Source organism: Leptodactylus fuscus, chromosome 11 (genome assembly GCF_031893055.1).
Source record: "Leptodactylus fuscus isolate aLepFus1 chromosome 11, aLepFus1.hap2, whole genome shotgun sequence".
Taxonomy (NCBI): domain Eukaryota; kingdom Metazoa; phylum Chordata; class Amphibia; order Anura; family Leptodactylidae; genus Leptodactylus; species Leptodactylus fuscus.
In genome coordinates this window covers 31,333,762-31,345,948 of record NC_134275.1, presented here as the reverse complement: position 1 = coordinate 31,345,948, position 12,187 = coordinate 31,333,762, and the positions used below count along the sequence as shown (strand labels likewise).

Genomic DNA, 12,187 nt, shown 5'->3' with positions numbered 1-12,187 from the left:
TGGGGACCTTTTTTTGGTGTCCCACAGAAACAGGTTCTGCCAAGTGAAACCAAGATAAGCAAATGTAAATCAAGTGCCATGGTGCCCAGAGGAAGTGTAAGGGGCACAGTGGCAAAGCAGGGGAGTTTTTAAAGGGGGTTTCCAGGACTTGACCTATCCTTATATTAAAGGGTGGAGGCCTAACACTCAGAAACCTGCACAGATCAGCTGTTTGTAGAGGCCACAGCACTGTCTAGAACTGCAGCCTATTCCTTGTGCATAAGTTCAGGGTTCACATAGTACAGCAAGAGGTCAGTGCCATTTACGTGAATAGGTCCCGGCTGGAAAACCAAGCACAGCCCCCTTGGTATGCAGGGTGAGGTGTTTGGTTTTCAGAAAAGAAGCAGCAGTGCTCATTCTTATACTGGGGCCTCTTCAATCATCTGATCTGTTGGGGGTCCCAGGTTTCAGACTGCCACCGATTCTAAGGGTAGGTCATCCCAGAAAACCCCTTTAAAGTCAGCAAGTATATTACATACTTGTTTGTAACCTTATACTCAGATAGGGGGTTGTCAGAGATTCTCTATAGTTTTGGAAAACGTTTTGCAACAGCTCAGGACCTGTGAAAGTGCAGAGGACACCGGATCATGCGTAGTGGGTTTCATCACAGTTTGCGGAGAGGACAATCTGTGAGATTTAGAATTAGTAAATCTAAAGTGACCCACCCCTTGAAGTCTCTGTAACTTACTTCTGAATCTAATACAAAGACAAGACATTAGAGTCTAATAAAAATATATAAGATCAAATAGCCAAAAAAAATTGTTCAAAATATGGCCATATGCCGCTGTCTCTTTACGTGAAATAAAGATATATGTGTTGTTTAGGGATCCAGTAAATGGAAATTAATCCATATTTACCAATAATAGAGGACAACGCAAATGAGAAAAACAGCCACGCTTGCAACATGTCCCATAAAAACCAATGAGTATGAAAAATCAGATTGTGATTACTTACAATTGCTGGAGTGCAAAAATATGTTACAATTGTGGTATCAGCCATGTAAACTTTTCTTTGTAGTCCTGAATGATGGCAACTAAAATGTTAAAAAGTGGTTTCTGAAACTCATACTGTATTTTGTCGACCAATTCCTAGGAAAGGTCCACAATATGCAATCGTGGGGTCAAACAGGGACCCAGTTGTTTGAAGAGGTGCGGTTACGGCGCTGATGGGTGCTACAGCCTTTACCCTGAGCCAATTAGGTCACGTTCATTGGTCACATGGCAGCTTAGACCATTTAAGTAAATAGGAATGAGCAGAAGTACCAAGCATAGCTCCCATGATATGTATAGCACTGTGTTTGGTATTCAGTGAAGCATCATGCTCACCCGAATGCTGCAGCCTCTTCAGCAGGCAGATTGGTGGGGGTCCCGGATGTTGAATAAGTCATCATTATAGAAGTCCTAGAAAACAACTTTAATGCTGCATATTCTTTATTAAGTGTAAAGCTGGTAATACACCTTTCATAGCTGTTAGGTGAACGCTCATCCCACTCAAAACCCATCATATATGCATGCTCATTCAGCTGAGCATACATGTGTTTTCAATGGGCAGGAAGGAGTATGTAGCTGCCAGACTAATGAAAACTTATGTCCCAAGATAACAAAGGATAGCGAATAGAGATGAGCGAACAGTGTTCTATCGAACACATGTTCGATCGGATATCAGGGTGTTCGCCATGTTCGAATCGAATCGAACACCGCGTGGTAAAGTGCGCCAAAATTCGATTCCCCTCCCACCTTCCCTGGCGCCTTTTTTGCACCAATAACAGCGCAGGGGAGGTGGGACAGGAACTACGACACTGGGGGCATTGAAAAAAATTGGAAAAAGTCATTGGCTGCCGAAATCAGGTGACCTCCATTTTAGACGAATAGTGGATTTCAAATCCGGGTCATATGAGAATGTGAACTTTGTGACTATGAGACAGGGATAGCTGTACAGGCAGGGATAGCTAGGGATAACCTTTATTTAGGGGGGAATGTTATTAAAAATAACTTTTTGGGGCTCTATCGGGTGTGTAATTGTGATTTTTGTGAGATAAACTTTTTCCCATAGGGATGCATTGGCCAGCGCTGATTGGCCGAATTCCGTACTCTGGCCAATCAGTGCTGGCCAATGCATTCTATTAGCTTGATGAAGCAGAGTGTGCACAAGGGTTCAAGCGCACCCTCGGCTCTGATGTAGCAGAGCTGAGGCTGCACAAGGGTTCAAGCGCACCCTCGGCTCTGATGTAGGAGAGCCGAGGGTGCACTTGAACCCTTGTGCACCCTCGGCTCTGCTACATCAGAGCCGAGGGTGCGCTTGAACCCTTGTGCACACTCTGCTTCATCAAGCTAATAGAATGCATTGGCCAGCGCTGATTGGCCAATGCATTCTATTAGCCCGATGAAGTAGAGCTGAATGTGTGTGCTAAGCACACACATTCAGCACTGCTTCATCACGCCAATACAATGCATTAGCCAGTGCTGATTGGCCAGAGTACGGAATTCGGCCAATCAGCGCTGGCTCTGCTGGAGGAGGCGGAGTCTAAGATCGCTCCACACCAGTCTCCATTCAGGTCCGACCTTAGACTCCGCCTCCTCCAGCAGAGCCAGCGCTGATTGGCCGAATTCCGTACTCTGGCCAATCAGCACTGGCTAATGCATTGTATTGGCGTGATGAAGCAGTGCTGAATGTGTGTGCTTAACACACACATTCAGCTCTACTTCATCGGGCTAATAGAATGCATTGGCCAATCAGCGCTGGCCAATGCATTCTATTAGCGTGAACTGAGTTTGCACAGGGGTTCTAGTGCACCCTCGGCTCTGCTACATCAGATTGCTACATCTGATGTAGCAGTGCCGAGTGTGCATCAGATGTGTAGTTGAGCAAAACTGACTCAGCACTGCTAAGTCTCTGCATTCGCATAGGAATGCATTGGCCAGCCTTCGGCCAATCAGCGCTGGCTCTGCCGGAGGAGGCGGAGTCTAAGGTCGGACCTGAATGGAGACTGGTGTGGAGCGATCTTAGACTCCGCCTCCTCCAGCAGAGCCAGCGCTGATTGGCCGAGTTCCGTACTCTGGCCAATCAGCACTGGCCAATGCATTTCTATGGGGAAAAGTTAGCTTGCGAAAATCGCAAACTGACAGGGATTTCCATGAAATAAAGTGACTTTTATGCCCCCAGACATGCTTCCCCTGCTGTCCCAGTGTCATTCCAGGGTGTTGGTATCATTTCCTGGGGTGTCATAGTGGACTTGGTGACCCTCCAGACACGAATTTGGGTTTCCCCCTTAACGAGTTTATGTTCCCCATAGACTATAATGGGGTTCGAAACCCATTCGAACACTCGAACAGTGAGCGGCTGTTCGAATCGAATTTCGAACCTCGAACATTTTAGTGTTCGCTCATCTCTAATAGCGAATATTAATATTAGACATGCTCAATACTTTTTTCTCCCACCATCATTTGTTGGGGAAGAGTCGACACACCCCAAACACAAGACAGTTGTCTAGTCCCACCGAAATCAGGAGACATAGCCAACTTTGATCTAATGTGTATGGGTACCTGAAGGTAGAATATTACGTTAACCAGGTCTCCTCTTCTGGCCCCTGAATGATGTCAGGCACCCAGATTACCACTGAGGCCCATTCACAACACTGGGCCAAATCGTTGTGATGTCAGTGTGCCCCACATGATTGCCGAGGGAAGTGAGCCTAGTTGCATGGCGTCATCCAGGAGCAGGAAAAGGACACCAGGGAATCGTCAGAGCCCAGGAGAAGTGAGGCAAGACGAGTATATATTTTTTTTCACCAGCCCTGGGCCTCCATTTTTACTCTGGCGTCTGAGGAGACCACACAGTATAACGATAGCAATTACTGAACAAGTTAGGCCCAAAATGAACCAGGGGATGCAAACCTCTTGAATACTCACTGAAATTAATCTTGTGAGGTTCACCATCTCTGCAAACCAGTATTCATCGGTACCATAAAGGATGGCCTTGTTCAATAAATAGTGCACAGAGACAGATTTTTTATTTTGTTTTATTTTTTTACGTAAAAACGGATGCATATTTGGATCTATTATACTATTAAAAAAATATATATATAGAACTGTTAAACAGATCTGCAGAACAGACAACAGAAATATGATCTGTATAGAACCATAAAAGTTGATTTTCTTAGCAAGATTGCACTTGACACAAAAAAAGCATGTTCAGTAACCGGCCTAATACACCATTTATGTGCTTTTATAAGTTATCACATGTGCTGTGTAGCAAAAGTTATTCCAAGACTAAAGTAAATCTCTCACAACTTCTTCACTGTGCTGGGCATAGAGTAATAAAAAAATTAAAAAAAGATTGTAATACTTGCTATCTTACGTGTTAGGGTGTCTGCCCACTGCACTACTCTTCTTGGATGTGGGCACTATGCTCCAGTCCTTGTCTGTAGGGTGCACTTGCCCATTAAGAAACTCTAAACTTTGCAGTCTACTACCAGCAAATTTCTTGTACTTTAGGCCTTTTTAGTAAGCTCCTCACACAAGAATTCCTGAGCAAAAAACCCTGTAAGACATTTTCCTATGGGTCTGCCTGTTTACTTGTGTTCAACCTCATCTTGTTACCTGACTCTGATCCTGTTCTGCCTGCCCGGACTTATCACCTGTTTTACTGTATTGCATAAACTCTGCCACCCTGACCAAGTCTCTGCCAGATTTGGGAGTGATGTGCGTTAGCACCACTTGGTGGTGGTCAGTTGCACCAACACCAAGACTGCTCCAAAAGATATCAACCTGATGGTATTTCTGCAGTGTATAGGGGTTAAAAGATGAAAACCAGGAGACCACCTAAACAATGCCCTTAGAAGTTAAGTTGGTTTGCTAAATTAGCAGGTCCACATCTCTCAAGTGTTAAATCTGGTGTCAATGGAGACCATAGTAGTCAGTTTGAACACAACATAGTGACACTGCATCCCCCACAGCACACCAAGAAAGGACACTATGGTCCCTGGCCTCACCTTGTAAGTCTCATATCATGCCTTTGAGAACCTGTAACAAAATGCTACTAAACTAGCAGTAGGTTATAGTGGTAAAGAAAGGAAATTGCAGCAAAGCAAGTTTATGACAAACTTGTTTCTAGAAGAACTTGTATTATACAGGAGAAGAATTAATGGTCTTACCTAGCTGGACGTCTGTGGTGAACCTCAGCCTGTGAATCATGCTGACCTTGAATGACTTGTAATGGTGACTGCTCAGCATATCCTGCACAGTGGCGATGTCAATCTGTGTCTCTTCTTCTTGAGGCTCTTCCCCTCTTGAACCTATAAGAAGACAAGGCACTATGTATTTCTTATTGCTTTCATTCAGGACACTTCAACAGGACTACTACTGAAAAACTGGATGGCTCTGCATGTATTGAGTCAAGTCATTTTTGCAATGGCCCATAAATTCTTACAGCAAATCCAGCAGCAGATTTTGCTGCAAATCTCCATCAAACTGTACACACACTACATGTAGAATTTTCTGAAATCCACACAAAGACTTGTCATGCTGTGGGTTTCAATTTCTGTAGAGTGTGAGAACGGCCATGGAAACAATATGCTGCGAATCTGGACAGAACATCTGAAGTGTTTCCAGTTTGTGTGAACATACAATAAAAATAAACTATGTCTAACACAAGTACTCTATGATACATTGACACAGAGATCTCACAGACCTATCAGTGGTATACAGTTAAAGAAGGACTTGCAGAGTTCGCTCCTGTTCTCAGCACCTGTTATGCTATGTTGATGCCATCTCTAACAGGACAAGAGTGTGAACCTTCACTTTTGTATGACAGAGGAACAACATGGCAAGGAGATGTTGCAATATGCTGTAAGCTTTCCTTTGTGATACTTAAGAACTCCTAGCTGTTTCACAAGGCCAAGTTCAAGCCAAAAAACTCAGACTGGCTGGATTTACCAGCCCAAACCCAGGTCCGCTGAGTTTGGGCCAGTAAATAGGACTAAGTTCCCTGGACAGAACTTGAGCTGTGTGAAATCAACATAAATGTTCTTCACACCTGGAGTCTCAAGTGCACTCTACAGATCGGAAATACGTGTTTAGGTCTCCCACTGTTGCTCTTGCTGAGTGCTCCATCTTAAAGTGCTTGTAAAAGCAGAATTATTATTTTTTTTTTTTAAGTCAGAATGGTATAACAAAAAGCAGTAATACACAATCATCCTCCCATTGTTTCTGTTCAGACACTTTCTGGACCCCTCCAGATACACAAGAAACGACCGTTCAGCCAATCCCTGGCTCCAATGGTGATGAGATGAGCGAGTACTGTTCGGATCAGCCGATCCGAACAGCACACTCGCATAGAAATGAATGGACGTAGCCGGCACGCGGGGGGTTAAGCGGCCGGCCGCCGTCAAAGCGGAAGTACCAGGTGCATCCATTCATTTCTATGGAGTGTGCTGTTCGGATCGGCTGATCAGAACAGTACTCGCTCATGATGACCACTTTCTGCTATGGACTAGATTTTTGTGGAGTTACAAATACCCCTCTAATTGTACAAGGTTATTTTTGTATCTTATAAAGTTATGTTTTATATAGGTAGATGATAGATAGATAGATAGATAGATAGATAGATAGATAGATAGAGATATAGCGTGGGTTTAGTGCTATGTTCACCTTTAAGACTTGCATGGCAGCAGTGCAGTGGATGGCTGGAGAAGTATGGAGCACAGCAGGCCTCTTCATTGTTAACAATCCCAGAGTTGGGGACCTACTGATCATGAAGTAATAGCATGTCCAAATGATATGCCATCATGTGATAATATCAGGAATACTTCAATGCTTAGCATGCATGCACATGAGCAAGTGTGCTTTAGAGTTTGGACCAAGTTTGCAGTTGGATGACACTCAGAGTAATATCAGAGTGGATTCTGTTACATGTTCACATCTATGGGGGTTTCGGATCTATTCTTTTCTGCTAACACAGAGCAGAATAGGACCTGCTCAATAATGCTCCATGTTATCAAAATGGAATGGATCCGGAAGCCTCATAGATGTGAATGCACAGTGGAATACACTTGGATCTCACTTCACCTGTATTCCACTGCAATTTCATCCCAATCTTGGGAGCACGGTGCCTTACAGTTAAGAAAGGTGTACATGTTCTGTGTTGCGTGACAGTAGGTCCTCAGACTTACCCACCTTGTGGGGTCAAAGGGACCCCTATTGGCAGAGTGCATAACCAATGCTAAGCAACTTAGAAATCCCTCCCACATGGCAAATAATACACCAATACCATTCAGGCAAATACCCTATATTAAGAAAATAAGGTGAGGTGTATCCAGAGCAGAAGAGGTTAACCTTGGCTTCCTCCGCTCCCAAATGATTTAGGCACTGTGGGATTTTAACAACTTTTTCCCATAAAGCTGCCACTGGCCCCATTATTGACCTCATATATCCTTCTTTACCAACACCCTGTTTTTCCTTGAAGCTATTAGTTATAATGAAGGTAACTGTTCATTAAGCCAAAACGTCAATTACTCTGCGAATCGCACTACAAAATGCCAGACATCCCCTGCCTTTTTATGATATTTTGGATCACAACCAATTTGGAAATGAAGGTTTCTGACGGATTTTGTTTAAATATAGCCCCCGAGATGCCAGCGTTGGGAGCCGGGAAATAATCAGTCAGATGCTTTTAAATAAAGTGCTGCATAAAATATGGCAGAAACATTGATTTAGCCTCTTTCGGAGACAGCGTGACACGCCGCTTGCTGCACTGGCTAATGCAGGACCTAAAAGCCACAATCTCAGGGATTTCAGCGGCAGATTAATGAAGACGTCATTGTTTTCTTTAAATGGAAGTGCCGTGTGCTAGGAGAGCAAATAAACTTGCCTTTATGTATGGAATTAATATCATTTATTCAGAAAATGCTACTCGGCTGCAACAGGGCCGGCCGAGGAGAGGGTCATAATTTCCAGCATAAATGATTAACTATAGAGGTAAAAGACAACAAATAAAGCAGGCGGCAATAATGTGCTACAGCGTAATAACATGAAGACTTCAATCTGCTCGGCCTCCACAGGTTACACACAAAAGGCTAAAAGCTGCCCTCAAACTCAATTGGCGTAGGAAACAACACAATTTGTCCTAGAATGTCACCAACCTAGCAATCTGAACCCACAGACTGTCTCGTCTGAACAGAGAAATCTTTTTAAGAATGCTTTTAAAACCAGTGGCTTCTTAAAGGAGTTTTCCAGGATTTATATACTTATGATCTATCCTTCGGATAGGTCATCAATATGCGCTTGGTGGGGGGAGGTTTAATAACCAGGTGCTTGAAATGGCCACAGAGTTTGGGTTAGTGCTTCATCCTCTTCACTGAATACTATACTTCACTAATACTCGATTCGATTCACTACATTGAGAACAGAGCTGTCTGCTTCCTGCTCCATTCTCTGTATATCTGCTGCATAGACTAGCTGGTCAGTGGGGGTGCTGGATGTCAGATCCTCAGCAGTCTCATATTGATGGACTTTCCTTAGCCATATCCAAATGAAGCTCTTCTCACAGGTGGCTGCCAATGTTCGCAAGAATATACAGGAAAATTTCTATATAATCATGTGATCATTGGCAGCTGGGTTTTCGCATACACATGACTGGCGCAATGTAAGAACGCAGCCTTAATCTCTACTTCTTCTATTACCATAGCATCATGTGTTTCCCTATCTGGTAAATGCATTTATTGTGATTTTTTTCTGAGGCTGCCTTTATAACCATTATTATTGGCAATGCCTTTGTGAAGAACTGCTGAATCTAACGGCTCAAGCGTCAGATAAGCACAAGTACATGAGTTATGATGGTGATAAATGACCTGGACATTACATGACCTTCCATACCTGCCCGAGTCCATGAAATATACCCCACTGCCATTGTGTGCATTAGACATATTCAGGCTCCTGGCAAGAACAGACGTCTCGCCGACAGAAAACATGATGCCTTATTATTTTAATGTACTAGTATTTTGCTTAATGAAAATTCTTAATTGTAATTCAATTAATTACATAGACAGTCCCCGGTTACAGCTTCCAATAAGACATTGGCTTTTCAAACAGGTCTAAAGGCACTTAACCAATTTTAATATATTAAGACCAATTTCCCTTGAATACTAATTAGTTCTTAATGATAAGATGAGGAGGGGAGCATCATAGAAAGCAAGCGGCGGGATATAAAATTCAATTAGCCGTGCAAAGGACGCGCGTCTGCACAACTTGTATTTTAGAGGGTGGAAAGGGCTGGATTCTCAGCTTGTAAATCTCGAGCATATTTGGGGGAAGAGGACAGGGCCTGGCTCCATATAAAGATGTGGGGGCAGACAATGCATTCTGCATAACACATAATCAGGTTGTGGTTAATGATACGGATACGCTCTTCTAGCATACATATAGTGCTACATCTGCTCTGTATGTAAACTAAAGAGCTTGACACTGCTGATATCAATGGAAAGCAATGATGTCCATGGCTTTGTGTGAACTAGAAGGGAACAAGATTAAAGGGGTATTCCCATTTTGTAATGTTATGGCATATACCTAGACTAAGCTATAATATTCTAAATTGGTGGTGGTCTGACATTTGTGCCCCTCCCATCCGGAGTGTTGTATGGGGAAATCAGGTAACCATTGTGGAGGAGCGGCAATGCTTAAAAAAGGTTTTCATACTGATTGGTGGGGGTCCGACACAGAGTCTGCACTGATCAGCTGCCACAAGTGGGGGACACTATCTACCTCTGCTTCTGGCAGCTGGAAAAAGAGGGCAGAGGACACTATCTGCTGTATAGTGGCTATGCCTTCAAGTGAATAGGAGCAGAGGTTCAATACTCTGGAACCACCACTATACAAGGGATGACACACCAAGTTCCAGCTCTGTTCCCTGTACAAGCTCTGGTGCCCAGACAGAGCTGGAACAGCTGATAGAAGGGTGTGGGTATTGGACTCCAATGGATCAGATACTGATGACCTATCCTATGTATAGGTCAGAAGCATGAAACTTACCTAGAGGCCTGGAAAATCCTGTTAACATCTGCATACACATAGGAGTAATGTCATCAGAATCTGACAACTTTGGTATGATCTTCAGACAACCGTTTACTCTTCTATCCCAATTGGAAACACATGTAAACTCATCCAAACCAAGTGTGAATGTGTATGGGGGTGGGGGAGTCATGAGTGCCAGCAGTCAAACAAACAAATGTTCAGTCAATAGGTCTTGAAGGTGTATGGGCAGCTTTATGCCAGTTTCACATCTGCGTTTTGGTTTCCGTTCGGGAAGTCCGTTTGGGAACCCTGGAATGGAAACCTATATGCATTAAAAAGCAGTTACTTAAGGAAACAACACGGACCCCATAGACTATAATGGGGTGTGTGTGGTTTCCGCAAGAATCATGCGGAAGCAAGCAGGACTTTTCTCTAGGCATCTTTCATGCGCAAACCACACACACCCCATTATAGTCGATGGGATCCATGTGGTTTCCTTAGGTAACTGCTTTTTAATGCATATAGGTTTCCGTTCATGGGGTCCCCAAACAGAATCTCCGAACGAAAACCTGAACGCAGATGTGAATAGGGCCTGAGTTAGCGTTGCTGTTCCTTCATTCTAAGGTGGGATATTGGCAATGGCTACTTATAGGCATCAACAAAACTCATATACCATAATTTAACCACTAATTTATTGTGCTAAATGCATCAAGACTAGTAATAACCTAGCTGAATAGCAGATAAGACCAGCACACCTTGAACTAAAATGTAATATATTCTGCTTCAATCTACTCATGACCCCTTCATGGTTATCTAGCGATTCTCATTTCAGTAGCGCTGAAGTAAGACCCTCAGCAAAGATCCGTCACAAGTACGATAACCAGGACCCTGATTCTTATATACAGGGAGGGAGTCAATCAATCTCAGGTTATGGATATATTCTCCGATCAAGAAGATGTGAGAGGTGCAAATAAGCAATGTGAAAGTCCAGGGTGCAAATACTTACTGTTTTCTCTGACCAGACAAAACTCCAGAGAATTCTGGCTTTCTAGTGTACTGTCCAGATCCACAGGCACATTAGCCTGGTTCTGCTTCTCTAAACGATACTGAGGACCTAGGAAACAAAATCATGATGGAAAGGTTACAAATAAATTGAGATACATCTCTCGCTATATATACACCTTAGATAGCCTTAGTTGACCAAGCATATACGATTGTAATAGGGATGAGAGGAGGAAGCGACTGCCAGACTCCTCAGGTGGTGGATTATCTCTGCTAAAAACAATGATCCTTCATGCTGAAATCCAGTTGGGACACCCTTTTACACGTTACATAGTTGGCTAGTCCAGCTACAATTGGTGGGTTCTGCTTATACACATTTACTTGGCTTATATTATATTTTTCTTTCTTTTGTAGAAGTAAAGTAGAAGAAATTTTGGCATTATTGCAGAGAGGTGACTTTCTTTCCATTTTTGGCTGCGGTACTTGTACGGAGAAAAATCAGTTCAGGGATTAGTTGGCATTATGTGCAGGATAGCGATTGATGCTTAACATTGAGAATATGTTGGATTGGTCAATTCTATGTTATCAATCGCTCATTGACAATGTTTTGTCAGAGTAAAGGTTGGTCTAGTTCACACACGTAAGGTACTGCAGCAGGATGGCATAGATAAAGTCTGCCACCTTCTGCCATACCACCTTTAGCCACTCAGCTGTAGGATATATGTACAAAGCTGCAAGTCACTGCCAGGTCTGCACTATTTGTCTCAATTCACTTCCCGCCATCTGTTCTATGCATAATATATGATCACAAACAAGATTTTTATTATATATTGTAAACATCATTGGATTTATATGGTTTTTATTACCCAAAGTACTTCCAATTTATGTATCACTGAATGCACTCGCTGTAGCTGGGACGAATGGAGGGAAGGGGGCAGTATTTACTATTGTCGCCTTTATCGATTTCTAAAGAAAATTTCTCAAAATTTTAATTCCATTTTGTAACTTTGTAGTCATCTATTACCTAATTCTTGAGCGAGCATTCCTACTAAAATATAAATGAAATTAAAAAAAAAAAAAAAGTGGAATAAAAGGTTTTCTAAGTCAGGAATACAAACAGCAATTTTGCTGAATGTGCAGTG

At 42.9% G+C, this 12,187-nt stretch overlaps 1 protein-coding gene across 1 annotated transcript in view; it reads right to left on the bottom strand.

The window, feature by feature from the left end:
* Window positions 1–12,187, bottom strand: part of MAPKAP1 (MAPK associated protein 1) — a 131,748-nt gene that overhangs the window by 26,591 nt on the left and 92,970 nt on the right. The window contains exons 8-9 of the mRNA XM_075260198.1: window positions 11,050–11,157; window positions 5,192–5,332 (exon numbers count right to left, since the gene is read on the bottom strand). Of these exons, the coding sequence (XP_075116299.1) occupies window positions 5,192–5,332; window positions 11,050–11,157 (249 nt within the window). The remainder of the gene's footprint in view (window positions 1–5,191; window positions 5,333–11,049; window positions 11,158–12,187) is intronic.